This window comes from Pteropus medius, unplaced genomic scaffold, assembly GCF_902729225.1.
Source record: "Pteropus medius unplaced genomic scaffold, Ma_sr-lr_union100, whole genome shotgun sequence".
NCBI classification, from domain to species: Eukaryota; Metazoa; Chordata; class Mammalia; order Chiroptera; family Pteropodidae; genus Pteropus; species Pteropus medius.
Window position 1 is genome coordinate 64,559 of NW_024344198.1, and position 21,271 is coordinate 85,829.

Below are 21,271 nucleotides of genomic sequence, written 5' to 3' on the forward strand. Positions count from 1 at the left end.
AAATCCTTCAGGACTGAGAGCCAGATAATTTTTATTTCTCACCGTTTAGGAATTTCTTGGTTTTTATTATCAAATATCTACTATAGAAACACTGAACAAAATAAAAACCCAAAACATTAGGGGAAGCAAATCGCTGGAGAGACAATATAACATAGTGGTTAAAAACATGAACTCTGCAGCCAAACAATCTCAGTGCCACTCCTTGTTGGTTATGTGTCCTTAGGTAGGTTTCTAAACATCTCTGCCTCAATTTCTCCATCTGTAAAACTGGCATAATAATAGTACCTATCTCATAGAAATAAAGGGACTGAACAAGTTAATATCTGAAAAAAGCATTTAAAATGAAGCCTAGCACATGGTAAGTGCTGTGTTTGTAAAACCTTAAATTTTTTAAAAAATTAACTGGGTTAATTTCTCCCTGGATCTTTCAGTCCTTATCCACACACATTTTTTTCTAGGTGTTATAGTGAATATGTATATACGACTCTGTGTCCTTCTTATTCATTCAGATTATATGTATTGACATAGTGTCCATAATGACAACTTACAACGCCTCCTGCCTAAAACGAATTACAAACTAATGTCCAAAAATGCAGTAATGGATAAACCACGGGCACCGACACATGGGGTTATTAAGCATCACCATTTGTTCCAACAACATCGGTCTCATACTTCTGGGTAACAACCTTCCCACCATCGGCGATTTCATTTACTAATCTTTTCTAAGGTTAATCGTGATCAACAGTAAATATCTCATTCAGTACTATTTTTTTCTTAAATTCAGATTTAGTATTACACATTCTAGTCCCTAAAGGGCACCCAGACCTCCCCTTTATAATAGCAAAACCTCTATCTCCACAATTATTCACAAAATGTTATTGTAAAGCTTCACATCTAATACTCCAGCTTGAGGCAAAACAGTGTTATTTCCATCTGAAACCCTTTTCCTAGCATAAAGTTTTCCCCACAACAGTGCACTCTGATCCATGAACAGCGGAGATCTCTTATGAAAAAATGTCTCACTTCCCACACTCAAGTTCCTCAAGTTAAGATTCCTGGTGGACCAGGAGAGGAGTTTGGAGGATTTTTTTTTTTTTTTTACTGTAATTATCTGAGGTTAAATAACGGCTACATAACTGCTAAGCTTTCCTCTATGCTTTTCACTCAAAGGTTTCTTCCAAGAAGATATTTTCTATCGAGTAATAAGGGGAGAAGTCTCACTGAACTCTTACAAAATTTCTCCTCTTAATTATACTTGTAGGGTTTTCTCAATGTGTTATCAAATGTACAATAAAAGAAAATCTCTCGTCAGTTCAATTCACAGAGTTTCTCTTCGCCGTGACTCCTCCGGTGTTGAAGCAGCGCTGAGTGACCACTATAGGCTTTTCCACAGTCGTTGCATATAAAGCGTTTCTCTCCGCTGTGCATTCTCTGATGAATGATAAGAGAAGAATTCTTACAGAAAGCCTTCTCACAATGGTTACATTTGTAGGGTTTTTCTCCAGTGTGGTTTCGCAGATGTACAATAAGAGAAGAACTCTCATTGAACGCTTTCCCACATTCGTTACATCTATACGGTTTCTCTCCGGTGTGAGTTCTCCGGTGTGCAATAAGGTGAGAGCTACAGTTAAAGGATCTTTCACACTGATTACACTTATACGGCTTCTCACCCGTGTGAATTCTCCGATGAGCAACGAGGTGACAGCTCTGGCTGAAGGATTTACCACATTTATTGCATTCATAGGGCTTTTCTCCAGTGTGAGTCCTTTGATGTCTAACAAGATGAGCCATCTGGCTGCAGGATTTTCCACATTTATTACATTCATAGGGCTTAATTCCAGAATGAATAATTTCATGTTTGGTGAGGGCTGAGCGTTCTCTGAATGCTTTGCCGCACTCCTGACAGTTATAGGGTTTCTCTCCCGTGTGAGTTCTCTGATGGGCAATGAGGTGGGAGCTCCAGCTGAAGGATTTTCCACATTCGGTACATTTATATGGTTTTGCTCCAGAGTGAGTTCTTTCATGTTTACTAAGGGCTGAGTAATCCCTAAAAGCTTTTTCACATTCATCACATTTAAAGGGCTTCTCTCCAGTATGCATTCTCATGTGAGCAATAAGATGGGAGCTCCAGCTGAAAGATTTCCCACACTCTGTACATTCAAAAGGTTTCTCTCCAGTATGAGTTCTCTGATGTCCAATAAGATGGGAGTTCCAGTTGAAAGACTTCCCACATTCGTTACATACGTAAGGTTTCTCTCCTGTATGAATTCTCGTGTGCACAATAAGATGAGAATTCCAGCTGAAGGCTTTTCCACATTTATTACATTCGTAGGGTTTTATTCCAGTGTGAGTCCGTTCATGTTTCGTAAGGGCTGAACGATTCCTAAAAACTTTTCCACATTTATCACATTCATAGGGTTTCTCTCCGGTGTGAGTTTTCTTATGTTGGATAAGGTAAGAGCTCCAGATGAAAGATGTCCCACATTCATTGTATTCATAGGGTTTCTCTGCAGTGTAAGTGCTCGTATGTTGAGTGAGGAATGAGTCATACCCAAAGACTTTCTCCCATTCATTGTATTTATAAGCTTTCTCTACAGTACCAATTTTTTGATGCTCCATAAAGGACGAGAAGTAGAAGATATTCTCATATTCTTTGTAACCATACTGGTTTTCGCCAATATGAGGTCTTGGATATTCATTAAAAGATGGGCTCTGGTTAAAGATTTGATGGCATTCCTTATATTCATAGAGTTGTCCTCCTGTATGCATTTCCTTATGATCGCCAAACTGTAGTACGTGATTGAAAGATTTAACAGCATCAGTACATTTGAAAAGATTATCTCCCGTATGCACCCTGGCAGGGTGAATAGGCTGCATGGACTGGTAGAAGGCTTTGTCATAATCGTTATTGTCACAGGTAATCTTATCTGCATACATTATGGCTGAGTTACATCTCCAACTTTCAGCATCTGTATTAGGCTTATAGAAACGTTCAATTTGAGAAACTCTCTGAGATGGAACAAAGTTTAAGCTCTGGCTACAGTCTGCCCCAAGTTCACAGAACTCAGTGCCTCTTTGAGACAGTACTTGCTTTTGCATGAAGACCATCTGCCTCATGGCTGTACTCTGATTCATGTGGTACATTTCTACTTGGTCTTTACATCCCAAAATCTCTAACCTGGAGAACCAAGGATCATCCCACACGTATCGTTCCAACTTCATGCTGCGGGACTGTTCTTCCTCAAAGATGCTCTGTGTTGGGATTAACGCTTTGTTTTCGAGATTTTTCATCATTTCTGAAATAAACAGAGAAGAGCTGTGAGAGCACAGAGAAAGAACTTCAACTTCTAAGAATAAAGTAGAAAAGGTGAGATTTTTTTTGTCTATGATATTGACAGGCAAGTGTGAACTTGTATTCAAATAGACTTGTACTACGGCCATGCCACCCCGAACAAGCCCGACCTCATCTGATCTCGGAAGCTAAGGAGGGTCGGGCCTGGTTAGTACTTGGATGGGAGACCACCTAGGAAGACCAGGTGCTTGTAAGCGTAAAAAATTTTAAAAAAGGGATTGTAAGCTGACAAGGTCCTTGCAGTCTGTGAGGTCAACCAAGGGTTACCTCACCTAAAATACAAACAAACCAAACAGACTTGTAAGGAAAAGAAAGATCATAATAGGAAAGAAGAGAGTAGTGAAAAGTGAACAAAAGTGTGCTGAATACTAACAAAATCCATTAAGGAGTGTTTGCCCACGAAGAGGAGAAGAACGGGGGTACGCAGGAAGGAAGTGACCCTAGAGGCCTGAGCTGCTCAAACCACACATTCCCAAGAGAGCCTGTTGCAGTACTGGCCTTCGGCCAACTCCTAGGAACTGACGTCTTAAGAATGTCCTAATGATCTAAGAACGTTTTGCATGCTTGAGGTCCTGAAGCACACGTACCAATTTCTCCAGATATTTGTATAAACGATGTCATTTACAGTTGACATCTGTTTTCCTTTCATGATTACAGCTAGTCATGTGTGCATAAGTAACCAAACCACAAAAATACCCTGGACTCCTAGGCTCTGGCAAGCTTCCCTTAGCAGATGACACTTCACACATATTGTCACAACTTGACGCTGAAGGAATTAAGTGTGTCCTTTGCAACTGCACTGGTAGAGGACTACTGAAAGCCTGCACTTGGTTTTCTCCAGACTTAGCACCTCGAGTCTTTTCCCTCTGCTGATGTCGCTTGGTATCCTTTCGCCGTTACAAAGCAGTACCCTGAGGATAGTGACTTTTGATCCTGTGGGTCCTTCTAGTGAATCAGTGAACCTGGGGATCGGCTGAGGGGTCCTTGACGAAAGGACGCAGTGAATACTATTAAGGTGAAAAAATAAGAAATGACTGGCCTAACAAAAGATTAATGAGCAATCAGGTCCTCAGCGATTAATGTTTAAATTATTAAGTGTCTTAATTCATTTATGTCTTATAATGCCCTGGCTGCTGCCCTATTTTGACACCTGCCAAAATAGGAGGGGGTGGCATTAAGAGAAAGTATCACCAACAGATGCTTCAAGCAGGAAGTTTCTGTGTTAATACACTATCGCATTACTTCCTACTCCACAGAGTTCAGTCAATAACACAAAATTCGAAAGGCAAAAATCGCATGCTTTAAGGACACTCCTAAAGTTACAATTCCAATGACTACAGAATCATTTGTGGATCAGCGACACGAGAGACAGACCTGAAAGGCAGAATACTGTGACGAGACAGATACACAAGTTATAGTCTGATAATCTGTATTTAAATACCGGTACTGCCGCTCTTCTTAGAGGACTTTTCTGGTGATTAAATGAGATTGAGAATCCAGCGAAATGTCCGGGAAATTCAGTCAATGAAGCCGCCTGACACCACTGCTTAGTATCAGTCCCCCAGCAACTGAAGGGTCTGCATTAGTTTCCTCCGGCTGCTGCAACAAACTACCACGCACGTCAGGTAGTGGCTTAAAATGACTCAAACTCGTGATCTTATAGTCTGGAAGTTAAAATCCGAAATGGCTTTCATTGGGCTAAAAATCAAAGTAGCTTCTCTTCTGAAGCTCCAGGTGAGAATCCATGTCCTCGCCTTTTCCTACTTTTAGGAGCCACCTGCGTTCTTTGGCTCGTGGGTCCTTCCTCCAGCCTCTGCTTCCGTCAATCGCATCTCCTCGCTGTATGTGACACCCCCACTTCACTCTTACAAGCACCACGAACTTACCAGGGGCCCACCCAGATGATCCGAGATAATCTCCATCTCAAGCTTAATGTAGTCACACCTGAAAAGCCCCTTTGCCACATGAGGTACCACATCCACAGGCACAGGACACGGACATGTCTTGCTGCGGGGAGGGGCATCGTTCAGCCTCCCGCGGGGTCTCAAGCTGCAGGTACACGGCACCCAGACCCCACATTCTTTCTCTAGGGTTTCCCTCTTCTCTCCTCACCGCAAACCATCTCCCCCTTTCATCACCCCGGTCCATCATGGGAGCGGCTCTACTCTGCTCAAGAACCGGCATTTTTACCACTTTCAAGCTTAGCTCCCAGAAGTTAGGAAATAATCTTCACACAGCTTTTGAATCTCTCCGGGAGGAACTCCTGAAAAGGGCAGCTGCCCAACTCACTGACCAACGGGACGCCCAGCAGTGTGGCCGGGGGGTCCAGAACCAGAGAGACGACAAGGAAGTGCAGTCTCCTCCACCCGGTTAGGATCTGTGGGGTGACGGGCCTCACCGATCAGCTGCGAACCGCGCACAGGGAAGCGCTGCGAGTCTGCGGCCCTGGGCACGCCGAGAGGCCGGCTCAGCGTACGGCATGCGCTGAGCTGCGCGTGTGACTCACTCGTGAGCAAGACACTGAGGAGCCAGCCGACTCAGCTGCTGGAACCGGTCAGGAAACGAGAAAGATAACAGAAAAAACTGGAAGGTCGTGATCTGCTCAGTTACTGAAAAGACAGCTCGAATCACTGTGGTTTACCGACCGCATGATGGAAGGCTTCGGGGCCACAAACCCAGATACAACACCTGCCGTGCCTAATGACCAGGAGGAAGGTCCTCATCAACTCGAGCTGCAATTTCATGAGGAAGAGACCCGAGGGCGAAGGGGGTGGAAGCTTAATGACACAGCTGACATGGCAGAGGACGAAAATCTCAGGAGTCAGAAGAGAGACTACTTCTTGGAGAGGAAAGAGCGGGAGGTCGGGGTGACCTGTCCATTTCCAGCGTAAGGGACTCGCCGAAGGCTAGTACCAGGGATGCGCGTCAGGAAGACGGACAGCATAATCTAGAAGCAGGAGATGGGATTCCTGGCTGTACTGAGACCAAGGGGCTGGCTGAGAGGATTCGCAAAATGGTGGAAGTGTAAGGACGGAGGTGGTGGAACCACAGGGCTTGGGATGGTGACTCAAAAACAACAACAACAAGAACAACTATGGCCGTGCCACCCTGAACACACCTGATCCCGGAAGCTAAGCAGGGTCGGGCCTGGTTAGTACTTGGATGGGAGACCGCCAAGGAAGAGCAGGCGCTGTAGGTTTTTTTTATTTTTTTTAAAAAGAACGGTCAGCACTGAGGGCAGGAGAGGCAGAAGGTTTAGAAGGCTTCAGATCTGAATGAGGGGCAGCTCGTGAGACTCCGCAGACGCCCACTCCCTGCGGCAGATGGGAAGACGCCCCCCGCAGGAGGACAGCAGAAGCGGCGCGGTGCGCTGTTAAATGAAAAACAGCAAGACACAGAACAGTGTGTGTCTTATTCTAGATCTGGAGAGGTGACGCCTAACTACGTATCCCTACGTGCCTGTAGCTGCAGTCACCCTGGGAACACAGAGCGGCAATACCGGGAGTGATCACCTGGGACAGGGTGTCAGCGAAAGGGGCAAAACGAGGACCTCGGAAATTTCGCCCCTCCATGAAAGCAACCAAAACTGTCGGAAACTGGCAGAGTCCATTTCTTCAGAATTCTGTGAGTTGACCAAAGCCTTGCAACAACCCAAGGACAGTTCCTTCGAGAAAAACGGCTGAACCGCAACAATAATCGTGAGCTTTGTGTCATTTTCACGTACCCTAGTCCTATCTCTAGCTCCCTGACTCAGCGGTCGCCTTGGGAAATCACAGCCCGTGTTTCTGGGACTAGAGGGAGCAGAACAAATTGGAGCTTTTCCAAAGCCTCGTTCCCCAAACCAGTCACCGCCTGACCCGTCTGGCGGTCCTCTGGAGGACCCCACGCGAAAGGCCTGCCGGGAACCCGCACAGCGCTAAAGGCTCCTAGGGAGCAGGCATCTGTCGAACGTTCTCAGGCGATGTCTCAAAGCCACTACTGTCTGAGACGACGGGGAACGGTTGGGGCGAACAATACACAAATCAAAAAGATGAAGGAAAAGCCAAGGAGAGACCTTAACATATTGTGGGACCCTAGAAGGCCACATGCAGACACATCGCAATGACACTGCCAAAAGCCAAAGTCAAAGCAAGAATCCTCAAAGGAGCAAGAGGGAAGCAACTCGTCACAGATTGGGAGTCGTCGGAAAACGACTAACGGCAGATTTCTCATCGGATACCACCGAGGCCAGAAAGAAAAACTGTCTACCACGAATTCTGCAGCTGGCGAAACGATCCTTCAAAAATGGAGAAATCGAGACATTCCCAGATAAACAAAACCTGGGAGAGTTTGCAGCTAGCAAACCTGCCCTAGAAGAAATGCGAAAGGGAGTCCTTCAGGATGAAATGAAAGTACACTACACAATAACGCAACAGAACACCCAGAAAGATAATCACACAGGTAGATACGGGACCGTGAACGCATTTTTGTTTCTAACTCCTTTTTTTCTATCTTATTTAAAAGACAACGATATAAAGCGATTTATAAATATGTGGTGAGGAACGCACAATGCATAATTTGTGAAAATAGCAGCATAAAAGGGGGAGGGAGGAAAGAGCTACATAGAAGCAAAGTTTCTGAATACCATCAAAATTAAACTGATACTCATCCAAACTACATTACTATAAATTAAGATGTTACTTATAATCTGCAGAGCAACCACTAATAAAAGAATTCAAAGATTTACAGTAAAATAAATGGTTGCCAACGTGTGTGTGCGCGCGTGTGTGTGTGTGTGTGTGTGTAAGCAGGGAGCGCACTAACGAGGCTTCTTCAGCTTACCTGTGTCGTACAGCTTTCTGGTTTTCAACCATGTGAATACATTACCTACATAAAAAAAATCTATTTCCTTCTTTTTTTAAAGAGCCTGTGGCTACAGGCTACAAATGTGGTTAAGCAGGACGTAAGGACGAGTTCAAACACGGGTCTGAGGGAAGGGCGCAGCGGAGAACACGAGGCGTCAGGAGAGCGGATGGCGGGGACAGCGCGGCCTGCAGGACTCACCTCGTCAAGCAGGGAGGCACATTTGCTCTGACTCAACAGCAGCAAAAAGGTCAACACAAGGGACGACCCTTGTGTTGGAAATGTGTGTCTGAGCAGGGTGACTCCCGGTGGCCCCGGCCCATTCGCAAACGAGGCGGGCTGGGGGGAAGGCCCCTCGCTCCCGCCGGGGGCCGCTCTCACCTGGACAGATGCGCTGAGGAGGCGCGTGCTCCATCAGCCATGGCTCTTCCCCTTGCTCCAACAGGGAGATGACCTCGGGCTTGGCGGTGTGCTTCCCTGCACGGGAGGAGACCGGCCTGTCGCCCTGACAGCGTCCCTGGCCGCCCCGCCCCGCCCCATCCCTCGGGCAGCGTGAGCGCGGCCCGAGCCATGTCACGAGCACTGGGCATTTCACGCTGGCAGCGCTGGGCTCGAGACCACCCCAGCCCTGCCGAGGCCCCGTGAGCTCTGAACAGAGGACGGCGGGCATGGCCATGGAAACGGCCTCATTCCCGGGGGCGGCACCCGCCTTACCCACAGACAGCAGGTGCCCGAAGGTCTCCAGCATCACGTCCCGGTACAGCGTCCTCTGGGCGGGGCCCAGCTGCCCCCACTCCTCCTGCGTGAAGTCCACAGCCACGTCCCGGAAGGTCACGGGCTCCTGAAAGAGCACGCACATTCCCTCTCAGCCTGGGGCCACACCCACCAGCGTCCCCTGGGGATGAGGTGAGGCTGGCAGCCCTGGGGAGGGGACAAGACGCAGAAAGCCAGCCCTGGATAGGGGTCAGGTCTCACTGGGGGCCACTGGGATGTCCTCGAGGGGACTAGATCTCTGGGCTCAATGACGAGGTGAGCTAGTCTCCTCTAAGACTCCCGCCCAATCCCAGTGACACTGCCCAGTGGGGACAGGATCCCCGCCAGGGCAATGCCCCTCTCCTCTGGAGATGGAGACACTCGTGAGGTCAGGACGAGGCGCACGCATGTTACGAGCTCTGGTCCCAGACCAGAGGCCTCGGGGCCAGGACTGGAAGTGCGAGTTGAGCATTCACAGGCCGCCTTTCTGGCCGCAGGAGGGAATTTTCCACTGCCAGGTCATCTCCGTTCCAAGGGCCGGAGCTAAGTGGCACAGACTGAGCCAGGGAGAATCAGTCACAGCTGCTGTTGACAGCACTCTGAGTTTTAAAAAGTCCAAACTGATGTTCTTAGGAAAAACAATCAGGAGTATTTACTGACCAGGACACCCGCGGGGACAACGAATTACAGTCCAAGCCGGACCTTTGCACAGGCGCATCCCGGACAGCTCCTGCGAGAGCCGGCGGGGGCCCTGGCTACCGGCAGGGCCGAGGCTGTGCATCGCCAGGGGAGCTGCGTGGCAGTCACTGCAGCCCGGGCTCCTTTCCAGGTGCCCTTCCTGGCCTCTCCGTGCTCTGCAGTCCTCCCCTCCAACCAGAAAGCAGCTGTCTGGCCGCCGGGACCGCATGGGCCCTGCGCTCCCGCCCTGAGGCCCTGGGACCCTCTACCCACTCACGGCTGCCCGGCACTCCTCCCCGTCCCCACACACCCCTTTCTGTCCCTGCGAGTCACGGTTGCAAACTGAGCCTATCACCTCTGACCGGGGCTGGCCCCAACGCTGGGTCTCTGTCCTGAACTGCCATCCCCCACACACACCTGCTCTCGGCAACCGGCTTCACAAACTGATCCTGCTCCATGAGTCCCCTCCTCCGAAAAGCACTTTAAACCACTGACCACGACTCCCCACTCCCGTGAAACCCACCGCCACCCCAGGCTTATCAGTGCCAGTGTAGCCTGGTTTTCCTCTCACAGAGCTGCCCGGGCCTGTTTGATGGCTGCCGCTTCTACGGTTGGGGGTAATGGAGACTTTTCACTCAAATGTAACATCAGGTAGACAAGGGCAGACAGCAGAGCATCAGGCCACTTTCGGAGCGATGGCACTGGGGGATCGGGGAGGGGAACGTGTTCTTTATGCTACTGAAGCTCCTTAGCTGGCTTTGATGTTCACCTGCACCAACCAAGGTCCAAGCGCACACTCTGGCCGCCGCCAAGCTGCTGCACTGAGCCCCAGGTTCACCTCCCGACCCTCCCAGGGCCCCGGTGCAACTCCCCCTGACCCACATCTAAAAGGAACGGAAGAACCACATTCAACAGTCACAGATGGAATGAAATCGTTAGGGATCCGCCAACCCTCATAAGGTAGCGGACATCGGCAGATCTCCGGCGCCTACACGACCACGGCAAAGGCAGATGGGAACATGGTAACGGAGGGGCCGGTCTCCTGCCAACCCCCAGCTCCCGTCGATCCATTCTATCATCTCAAAATGGGACAACCACACACCTTGAGCCCACTGACATCACACAGGAGGAAGGACCCAGCACCTCCTGTGAAGTACTCTTGCCAAAATTACGGAACCTGAACCCAATCCAGCCGCTAGCCCAACCGCCAGCTTATAGGAGGCGAAGGGCCGCAGGAGCTCATCCGGTGACACCACGAAGGCAAAAGCAGGCAAACCGAGACACGTGACCTCTTGTCTGAGGCATACAAAGCACATGCACGTGTGGTCCTTGCTTGGACTCTGACTCGAACAAAGGAACTGTAAAAAGATGCTGGGGGACAAGTGGGGAAAACTGAAGGTCAACTGAGTATAGCTAAGGAACGCTGTTCATTTTGTCGGTGGTGATAAAGGTTTCATGATCCTTCTAAAAGAAGATAAAAGTAGTTCTCTCTTAGATGTACACTAGGAATTGTTTACAGCTAAAACAACATATCTGAGATGTGCTTGAAAACACTCCATTTATTTTTTTTTATAAAAAGCTGTGTGGTTTAGGGCCACGCCACCCTGAACACGCCCGATCTTGTCTGATCTCAGAAGCTGAAGAGGGTCAGGCCTGGTTAGTACCTGGATGGGAGACCACCTAGAAAGACCGGGTGCTGCGGGCGTTAAAAACAAAACAAAACAAAAGGCTGTGTGTTGGAACAGATGGAAAGAAAGGCAGAAAGCTGAAAGCTGACACCTGGCGAAGCTGGTGAACGTGGGTGTCTGTGGTCAGCTGGATAATGCTCCCAATACGCCCCCCACGTCCCAATCTCCAGAACCTGGGACTTTCACCTTAACTTGACAAAAGGGACTTTGCAGAGATATGCTTAAACTAAGTGTATTGAGTTAGAGAGATTACCCATGTGGGCTCAACGTAACAAGGGTTTGTATACATAAAAGAGGCAGGCAGGAGGCTCAGGGCCGGAGAAGCGGTGGCATTGGGAGCGCGGGTCAGAGTGACACCCTGTGAAGATGGAGGAAGAAGCCTCCAGCCAAGCGTTGCAGGTGGCGCCGAAGGTGAATGCAGGAGCAGCTCCTCCCTGGAGCCTCCAGGACCCAGCCCTGCAGGCCGTTCAGCCTGAAGCTCCAGGACCAGAGCAAGTTCACGCTGTTCTAAGCTGTCAAGTGCACAGGACTCTGTTACAGCAGCAACAGGAAACTAACACAGGGTTCAGGGTCTATCCTGGGGTTTTAAAATCTCCTAGATTAACAAAATAAATAAAAATAAAATAAAACCTCCTAGATTAAAAGGTGGGGTCGGGGGGAGAGCGGCTTTTTAAGAAAGTAAAAGAAATCCCAGCCATCGACGCATGGCGGTCCACACCCTGGAGGACAGACGACAGGCAGCCCTGGAAACAGCAGAGGCGCGCCGGTGCCACACGTCGCAGGGGCTGCAGGGGCAGTGGGACCCAGGAGGCGCTGGGCTCTGACCTTAACCAGCACAGCAAGGGCAGGGGCACAGGCCGAAAACAAATGGGAAGGTCTGTGTCCGGGACAGCTGTGCGCGTGCCCCACGTCCCCGCCAGCCGGCCACCGTGTGAGCACCGCCCCCAGCAGCCCTGCACCGACACATGGGCAAAACTCCCCAAACCCACCTCAGGCTGAGTGTGGGGGTTCTCAGGCTGCCCGGGTGAGGGCACCGCCACAGCGGCGACCTCCGCGGCCCAACGTGCAGACGGGAGAGGAGTCCACGGCCTGCCAGCCAGCTGTGTGCCCAGGAAACCGGAAGCAGAACCGACCTGGTGATCCAGCCCTAGCCAGAGACAGGGAGGGCGGAAGGCCCATCCGAACCAGACCTGACTCTCGAATGCAGCCTCACAGCTCTTCCCTGGATGGCCCAACCCGGCGGCCAAGCAGACGCAGAATTCACGCTGCAGCCACATCTAACCATCACTGAGCTCTAATTCCAATCCTCGGATTGGAGGGATTTCGGTATAAAACAGGACAGGATGACACAAAAGAGGCTCTCCGAGAGAACGGGAGAGAATTGAGAACACAAAGGAGAGACAGAAGACGCAGCGACTGCTCGGCAGGCCCACCGTGTAACAGAAGGCCCCGGGAGCCCTGTGCTGCCGAAAGCAGGATGGCCAGGCTCCCCGCCCACCCCCACCAAAAAAAGAGGACGCGGAACGTAAGGAGACCAGAGACACACAGTTCAGGACGCCCACCATCTGACAGTGGACCCCCAGAAGAGAAGGTAAAGGAAAAGGACAGGAGGGAATTATTTTAAATACAGGACTTCTTTAGAAGAGACACAAAAACACTAGCCGGAAACCAAGACAGATACATCTGACAAAAATACACCTGAAAACACGTGACTAATAAAACACAGCGCAAAGTTAAGACAAGCTACCGACTGGGAGAGGGTGATTTATCTGCAGCAAAGAATCGAGACCCAGAATGCATGTAAGATGCCTACACATCGGCAAGTCACAGCCTGCAGAAATCTGGGGACGGGACAGAGATGGAGAGAAGGAAACACGGATGGCCAACAATGACATGAAAAGACAGTCAAGCTCACTAGCAATCAAGGAATAAAATGAAAATGTCACATTCCATTTTGGTCTTGAAGCAAAAAGTCAGATAGTGTCGAGTGGCAGCAAAGACGCAGGGCGATGAGCCCCTCCTCTCGGCGCAGTGAGAAGTGGCTTTGGTTCTTCAGAGGCGGCCAAAGGGCAGCACTAGTCGTGTTGAAAACACCGCCCCCGCCCCAAACTCGGAACGTGCCGATTCTAGGGGCGTTCCTAGATAAACGCTGCATGTGGGCACGAACTGACACCACAGCTGCACAGCTCGCTGGGGGGACGGCGGACTCAGAAGCCCAGCCACGGAAGGGAGGGACAGAGTCCGTCCTCGGATGTGGCAGGGGAATGAACCTGTCATCTATCATGTGGAGGGACCGCAAAGTTGACCTTGAGTGTGCAAAGCAAGCTGCACGGAGAAAAGGTTTTAAAGAGCGTTATTACCGGTGTTACGTCCACATGGTGGATCATCTATGTATGAGGATGAAAACGGATTAGCTGCGAACAGAGTTCTGGGGGTGGGAAGAGAATGTGATGGGGAGAGACCCCCACTGAACATGCCCCAGAGTCGGGGTCCACAGCTCACGGAGGCCTCAGGGATGCAAAACATGCAAAACCAAGGCTGGACGTGACAGGGAGGCAGCGGAAGACAGGCCACCAGTCCCGTCGGCCCTGGAGACAAGAGGGACGCTCCTGGGACGGGGGAGGAACTGCAGGTTTCACCATTACTGACACTTCGGGTGAGGGGGCAGGACAGGGTGCCCGCCCCGGAAGGAGCGAGCCCCTCATTCCACAGGTAAACCTCACCTGACCTCGCACTTTCCAACATGTACTAGGATGACCTGCAGAGATGTCCCCCGCCCCAGACACATTCCTGCTCGTGCTGCTTTGTGCCACGTGGCTAAGCGGGGGTGGGGGTAGGGGAGGCGGCGGAGGGTGCTGAGCTGGGGCTCGGCTATGTGCCCGCGGGGCGCTCACAGGGCTGCTCCCATCACCCGAATGTTCTGACTGCGCCCCCTTCTTGGAACCTGGGGAAATTCAGACGGCCTCTTTGGAATCTTCAGAATTTCTAATTTATTAGTATTTTAGTGCAAGCTCTTTGTAGAGAAGAAAAATTTAACTAGACTATGCACACTACACCAAGGATGAATGCAGAGTATTACAGTTTTACGTGCAGAACATTTATCGTGCAGAAATTGTCGGTGGACGGAGATGGAGTTTGGGAGTTTCCATATCTGGGGAGGCTGGCTGGGGTTTTAGACAGCCTGGGACATTATTATTATTATTGCCCCTAGTCTTCGAAGTGATGGGATCTGGGCTCCTGTTAGCTGAAACTTCACTATCCAACATGTTTCCAAGAACAGACTATTCCGGTAACACGGGATGGGAGCACTTGATGTTTTCACCAGGTGAATGCTTTATTTCAGTAAATATTTAATTTGGAGGGAACAAGAGAGGGGCATGGGGCTCTCGTTTGTGTTCCTGAAGACTTGCTTATACAAAACGCACAATTCAAGTCTTTCTGCAGGAAGAATCCAGTGAGTGTGGGGAGGGGCCAGGAGCATGTTCTCAGAAATCACAACTCTTCAGACATTGGAGGGTGTTTTTATTTTAATTCTCCGTTTCATTTTCTCAGCGTTAAATCTATCAACTCTCAGAAACCCTCACCTAAATTAACAGCAGAGTGCAGCACAGTGGTTGTTAGGGCTTCTTCACAGCGTCTCATTACAAGTAAATGCTGTTCCCAAGAGACTGATTCAGGGCATCCTTCAGCCTAGCCTCGCTTCACTGCCGATGCTGGTACAGGACTTAAAAATGTCCGTTAGCACGGCAGCGAACACCAGAGTCGTGTTCTGACACCACACAACCCTGCATCGTGCGGTCCAGGCCTTTCTGCCTCCCGGGACAGCGGCGCTGCCGGGCAGGGGTGGCACACTCACGGTGCACTTCACCAGTCACCTTTAACTGTGGGAGGGTTCATTAATTTTTTTAATTTGAGGGGAAGCATAAATTTAATAGAGACGTTATTAACATTTTTATATCACCGTATCTTATATTCAGTTGACTTGTTACTTTAACTTAGAAGCAAAAGACATAAATATAGGAATGCAGCTATTTTTCTTTGTCTTTCATAGCAGAGAATCAATAGAATAAATGTATAGTTGATGAATTAAGATAAAAACCTCTCATTTAGAAATATGGGCTACGACCATGCCACCCTGAACAAGCCCGATCCCGTCTGATCTCGGAAGCTAAGCAGGGTCAGGCCTGGTTAGTACTTGGATGGGAGACCACCTAGGAAGACCTGGTGCTGTAGGCGTAAAAAATAAAAAATAAGGGATAGTAAACTGACAAGATCCTTGCAATCTGTGGGGTCAACCAAGGGTTGCCTTGCCTAAAAAAATAAAAATTTAAAAAAAAATAATGAAAAATAAATAATAGAAATATGGAGGTTAACCGTAACAAACAATAGGTTAAAAACGACCACCTGAGTCATAAAAAGAAATACAATACTGATACATGCTACAACAATGATGACCCTTGAAAATGCTAAGTGATAGAAACCAGACACGAAAGGCCACAGGTTGTATGATTCCCTTTATATATAATGCTCCATATAGGTAAATACATAGAGAAGTAGATTACTGGTTGCCAGGGCCTGGGTGTGTGTGAGGGGGCGGCGGGGGCAGAGAGTGACTATTAATGGGTACGAGGTTTCTTCCTGGGGTAACGAAAATGTTCTAGAACTAGACAGTAGTGATGGTGGCGCAGTTCTGTCAACATACTACGAACCACTGAATTGTGTATTTTAAAAGATTAAACTTCGTGTATATGAATATTTTAATAAAGCTATTATAAAATTTTTTTTTCTTAAGTGGCTGCCCCTAGTGGGCAGGACGAGGGGGGGGAGATGACACCTCTCCGACATCATCGACTGTGCTTTTTTCTCTTGGCAATCACCCTTGTGCCCTTACAAAGTCACGAGGTCTCTGTGCTTTGACTCCCTAACACCCCTCAGACCTCACCCCCAGGCCTTGTCAGAATGCAGCCTGAAGTGTGGACCTGCTCCCCACGGCTCCTCCCCTGCCGCCCCAGCCTGGGACATCTTTCCGGCCACATCGTGAATCCAGCCAATCCGGCCGCCTCTGGCTCCAGCCCTTCTGAGGCTCCTGGTTCTCAGAGGATGGAGCCCGGGCCTGCAGCTGCCTTCGAGCCGCGGGGCTCGGCCTGGCCTCTCCCGCCCAAAACCTGACTGGGGCCCGGTCTTCACCCAGAGCCCTGCTCACCGGACCTCGTACTCTGGTGACGTGACTCCTCTGCCCCCTGGCTCAGGTACGTTCTGTCGCCTGGGCAGCCTCCCTCCCCGCGGCCCAAAGGCCCTGGCTGCTCCATCCCCAGGACCTCTGTGCAGACTGTGCCACCTACCAAGGTATTAGCTGGGCTCTGCTCCCCCAGGGCTCCAGGGCTCCCTAAGCGGCCCAGGCTCCTTGTGTCCCGCACCACGCTGGCCGTGAGGCCTCCGCAGCTGAGGGGGCCCCCTCGGAGCTCCTCAGGAAGAGGGTTCAAGCTCGGCCTTGCTCCCCTCGGCACGCACAGCACTCACCGACCAGCGCGACCTGAATCAGGCACTGACTACATGTGCGGAGGTGGGAGGGCGAAAGGGAGTGGGCTGCCAACCGAGGGGCTTGTCCCTCATCCGTCAAGCAACCCACAGCACAGCCGGGGCTCAGGACTGTGAACGGGCTGCTTAACAGTGAGGCTCCGTGCCATGGAAAACTGAACTCTCCCCGTCTGTGCCCGGAGTGACATACTTCGGAGTGACTCCATCTCTACCCAAAGTTGCTGCTGTAAACTGTGAGAGCACATGGACCGGGATGGCTGGGGACAACCTGGACACCTCAGGGAACAGGGCAGCCCACTGGGAAAAAGCAGAAGCCCCACCTCACCTGGACCCGGGCTGCTGGGAGCACGGCGGCCCGCCTCCCCTCCTCCGGGGTCTCGTCCGCATGCCAGGCAGAGTCCTGAGGACACAGAGCTGGGGGAGGAAGGCAAAGTCCTAGAGGCAACTCTCCCTGCCAGCAGCGCGCCCAGTCGAGTCCCTCCCCGCTGCGGGCGCAGGCAGAGCCAGTCCTGCCACCCCTTAGGCAAGGGAAGAGACGCACCTCCTCATCTCATAGCTGAGAAGATGGGGAACGTGCTGAAATACGTGAGCCCTGCCCGCCCCGCTTCCTCGGAGGCACCGTCTCTCAGACTCTGTCCGTTCACAGCTTTTCTGGCCCTGAACAGTAAGTTACCACATTCGTTCTCATGCGCCCTGTCCTGGAGATGTCACTATCAACTTATCCCTCTGCAGAGTGTCTGAGCCCTCCTTGTTCCAGCTCTGCACAGACAGGTCTAGACCAGAATCCCCTCCCCTAATGCCCACCTGGCTCCCCAGGTCGGATCCCTGACCACGGCAGGTCACTGCTGGGAGAGGCCACAACATGGCAGCCAGTAAGGCCAATGGGGATACAGGTTCTTGACTCACCACCCCAGGAGGCCCATGGGTCAACAGCTGCCATCCCCCAGGACTGGTCCGTAAGGACACCTGCACCAAAAGATCAGGTTAGAACGAGGAAATGAAAAGCACTGTGACACCAATCCTAGTGACTAAAGGCCACGCAATGGAAAAGGAGACCTTTCTCACTGACAAGGTTACAACAAACTTCCAACAACAGAGCTCAGGGGTCTGGGAAAAGTTCCAACACGATAAGCAGATTTATACCCGAAACGCAGAGAACAATTAAGAATAGAACCTCTTAAAGGCTGAAGAGATTATCTGATAAAATGGTTAACTTTTACCTAACTTTTCAAAAATATAAGTAGTAAAAAAGATACTTCTTTGCCGTCTTTAGTGATACCTGAAACCTCCCTTAGCGGTAAAACACACCAATAACGTCACGCTACTATTTAACGTTGCTCTTAAAATAGAGACCAACGCTACGTAAGTGAAGAACAAGAACTAACAATCACAACACTGGAGCGGAAAAGAAACTTCCACCGTCTGCATGGCTGTGAAACCCCACAAATAACCGGAAAATCTCAGAACTAATGAAATATCTCGGATGACTATAAAATATGAAAAAATTACAGTCACTTTGTACCAAGTTTCCCGTTTCACCAACAACCAAGGTTTTTTTTTTTTTCATTTCCACTCGGTTCTAATTCTGTACCAAACAGACACCCTCCGATCCCCCGAGGCCCTCGCCCGCTCCTCCCCTGCTCTAACCTTGCTGGATGCAGCAAGTCACTGGGAAGGCACGGAAGAAACCAGGTTTGGACTCACCCCAGGAGGCCCACGGGTTGATGGCAGCCATCCCACAGGATTAACTGACGGACTAGGCGCCTGGCAGGACCACTGGATTCGGGTGAAATAAGGAATGTAACTGCAACACCAACCTAGAAACAAAAGAGAAAAACACGAAAGTGGTCCTTTCTTACAGAGGATCCGGCGGAAACAAAGAGAACCCATCCGCAGAAGCAACAAAGGACTCCCAGGCAGCAGCATCGTAAGACAGAGTTCCCGTCAAAAACATAACAGAATTCCTGCAGAGAAACGAAGGGTGATTTGAATAAGCTGAAAAAAAAAGAGCACCATCCGAGACGCGAGGGTGGCAATCTGTCAAAGGCTCCAGGCGACAGCCAGCCGCAACGTGGAGGTTCTGTGGGTTTGACAAAAATGATTGTAAAATCTACCTGTAACCCTCGCAGATAAGCGGCTCCCTGGAGCTGGGGGACGGGAGCAGTGGGGTGACTGCTTAACGGGAGTTTCTCCGGGGGGCGATGAAATAGGCAGTGTGTACCGTACAACTTTCTCAATGTACAATTTTATAAAATTTATAGACGTAAATTTTATCTCGAGAAAGGAAAAAAAACTCCACCTGAATGTCCCCCGGTCTGGAGACCAAAGCCCCAACCGCCTAGGCTCCGGGCCTTTGTGCGAGTCCCGCGACCTCCCCGAGGGAGCCGCCGACTGGCGGCGCGGGGCGCGTTCCCGGGAGAGCGGACAAAGCCCCGCACCGCCGCCTGCAACTTGACAACGTCCCGCGGACGCTGCATCTTTAAAGAAATGCGGGGCTGTCCCCCGCCCGCCTGACGTCCTTCACAGCCCGCGATGGGAACGGGCACGAACAAGAAGCGCCCGCCGGGGAAGGCGGTGCGGGCACTCCCCGTGCACGGCCCCACGGCGTCCCCGCCGCCCGCTCCCCGGCCTCCCGCCCCGCACCGCGCGCGACGCGGCCGCGATGCGCAGGGCGCGCGCCGCGAGCGGCCCCTCACCTGGTCCGCAGCCGGCGGCTCCCGCCGCTCTCCGCAGGCGACCTCGCTGGGGCGTTCGGCCCAGGTTCCGCTCGGGATTCGGCCCGGCCGCCCGCGGCCTGGGGGACAAAGGCGCGCTGGTCCGGCGGCCGCGACCCGGCGCCAGGGGGCCCGCCCAGCCCGGCTGCGCGCGGCCGCGAGCCCGGGGGCGCAGGGTCGGCGAGCCGAGGGGGCCGGGAAAGCGAAGCTGGCGCTGAAGGGCGGGCGACGGACCTGCCCAGGCGCCGCGCCAGCCGCGGTGGCAGGCGCCGCTGCTCCCGCCCGTTCTCCCGAACCTCGGGCCCCCACCGCCAGGACGACCGCTTCACCTCGGCCGCGGACAATGGCGGCCGCTCCCCCGGCATAGACCCGGACGCGCCGCCGGGGCTGCTGGGACTTGTAGTTCCGGGAGGCGCACTTCCGGCTTGGGCGGAAGCGGCGCCCGGAGTCGCCTCCCAGGTGCCAGGGACTTAACCTGGGCTGCTAGTGACCCAGGCCCGGGTGGGGAAAGCGGTAGTGTCCGGCCCCAGGCCACCTTCCACCGCCGCCACCGCCCAATTTGGAGGGGAATGTACAAGTCCCAACCCGGGAGCTTCAATCTGCCCATCTGTGAAATGGCAGCGCACTTAGCAATAGGAACTTGATTAAGTCTGAGCACTTTTGAGGGATCCTTTAGTTTAATATTTCTAAGTGTGAATGAAAACGGGTTTCTGGGGAAAGTAACGGTGATCAGGCCATAAATTCCCAATTGGGCAGGTCATAGCGGGTAGCTAGACCCCAGGCCTATAACTTTAGTAAAAGTCTTATTTTGGCCCTAAACCAGCCGTGTCCCTTGGTGCTGTGCATCTGAGTTAACACACCTTTGAAACAAGGGTTACTGCCATCCGGAGAGCTCATAATCTCGTTCTCTACCCTGTCATGCAATCCTCACCTTGCTTTCTCTCATTCCATCCAATCTACTTTCCATCCCCTCCTTAATTTCAAATGAATAAAAATCTGTGACACTCATTTTCTGGAGCATTTCAGATTTTTGCTTTGCAACAATTGTCAGTTTGGGTTCAAATAAACTCAGAAAAATCTTTACAGGTTTGGATGTTCCACGTCGACAAGATTGTGAGGAAGTGGCTCTTCGTATACTATACCCTTTTGCAGATGGGGAATCTCATTTTGAACTTACCCTGGCATATGAGGCCCTACTGCTTAGAACATCAGGAATTGTTCCCCAGAGCTCTCCAGATAGCAAGGCTTTATGGGAATGTAAGTTTTCAATGACATTCTTCGTGATTCTTCCTTGAGTCAACATTTATTGAGCGGCGCTGAGGAACAGAGCAGGGAACAAGGTGAACAAAACCTCTGTCTTGGCCGCTGTCAGTCAAGGCCACTATTCCAGAGCATAGGCAGGGAGGAGGAAAAGACTCCATCCTGCATGTGGAGGACTCCCCAACAACAGCTAGCCCTAGCTGACCCTGGAATTCCCAGGGGTAGAAACCATTGACACCCCTTTGGGGCCCTCGGAGCCTCCTTCCCACCTGCGTTGGGAGTGACTCTCTCCCAGAGCTGCCCTGGCACCTTCTTTGCAACAGTACGGTGGGCAGAGTGCCAGTGGAGGCTGGAGTGCAGACAGCCTCAGGGGCACTGTGATGGCTCTGGCTTTGAGTGAAATGGGGGAGGTGAGGACGGGCCATGACAGGGCAGTGATGGGCTCT

At 51.2% G+C, this 21,271-nt stretch overlaps 1 protein-coding gene and 3 pseudogenes across 9 annotated transcripts; 3 read left to right on the plus strand and 1 right to left on the minus strand.

Annotated features, from left to right (window-relative positions):
- Nucleotides 1–44: 44 nt before the first annotated feature.
- ZNF606 (zinc finger protein 606) lies at nt 45–19,888 on the minus strand. Of its 9 annotated transcripts, none has more exons than XM_039868732.1 (8): nt 19,548–19,685; nt 18,556–18,668; nt 17,656–17,817; nt 17,177–17,265; nt 8,909–9,035; nt 8,576–8,671; nt 3,179–3,296; nt 2,355–2,787 (listed from the first exon to the last, which is right to left on the minus strand). In XM_039868732.1, the coding sequence occupies exons 2-8, from the start codon at nt 18,584–18,586 to the stop codon at nt 2,592–2,594; spliced, it is 819 nt and encodes a 272-aa protein (XP_039724666.1). In that variant the 5' UTR covers nt 18,587–18,668; nt 19,548–19,685; the 3' UTR covers nt 2,355–2,591. The 9 variants fall into 9 exon arrangements, with proteins under 9 accessions (XP_039724661.1, XP_039724660.1, XP_039724659.1 ...); XM_039868733.1 differs by lacking the exon at nt 2,355–2,787 and adding an exon at nt 8,396–8,463 and having other exon boundaries at nt 3,117–3,296; XM_039868727.1 differs by having other exon boundaries at nt 45–3,296; nt 17,177–17,251; nt 19,548–19,888.
- LOC120607158 (uncharacterized) lies at nt 3,430–3,546 on the plus strand (annotated as a pseudogene).
- LOC120607161 (uncharacterized) lies at nt 6,443–6,551 on the plus strand (annotated as a pseudogene).
- Nucleotides 15,431–15,549, plus strand: LOC120607165 (uncharacterized; annotated as a pseudogene).
- Nucleotides 19,889–21,271: the final 1,383 nt, after the last annotated feature.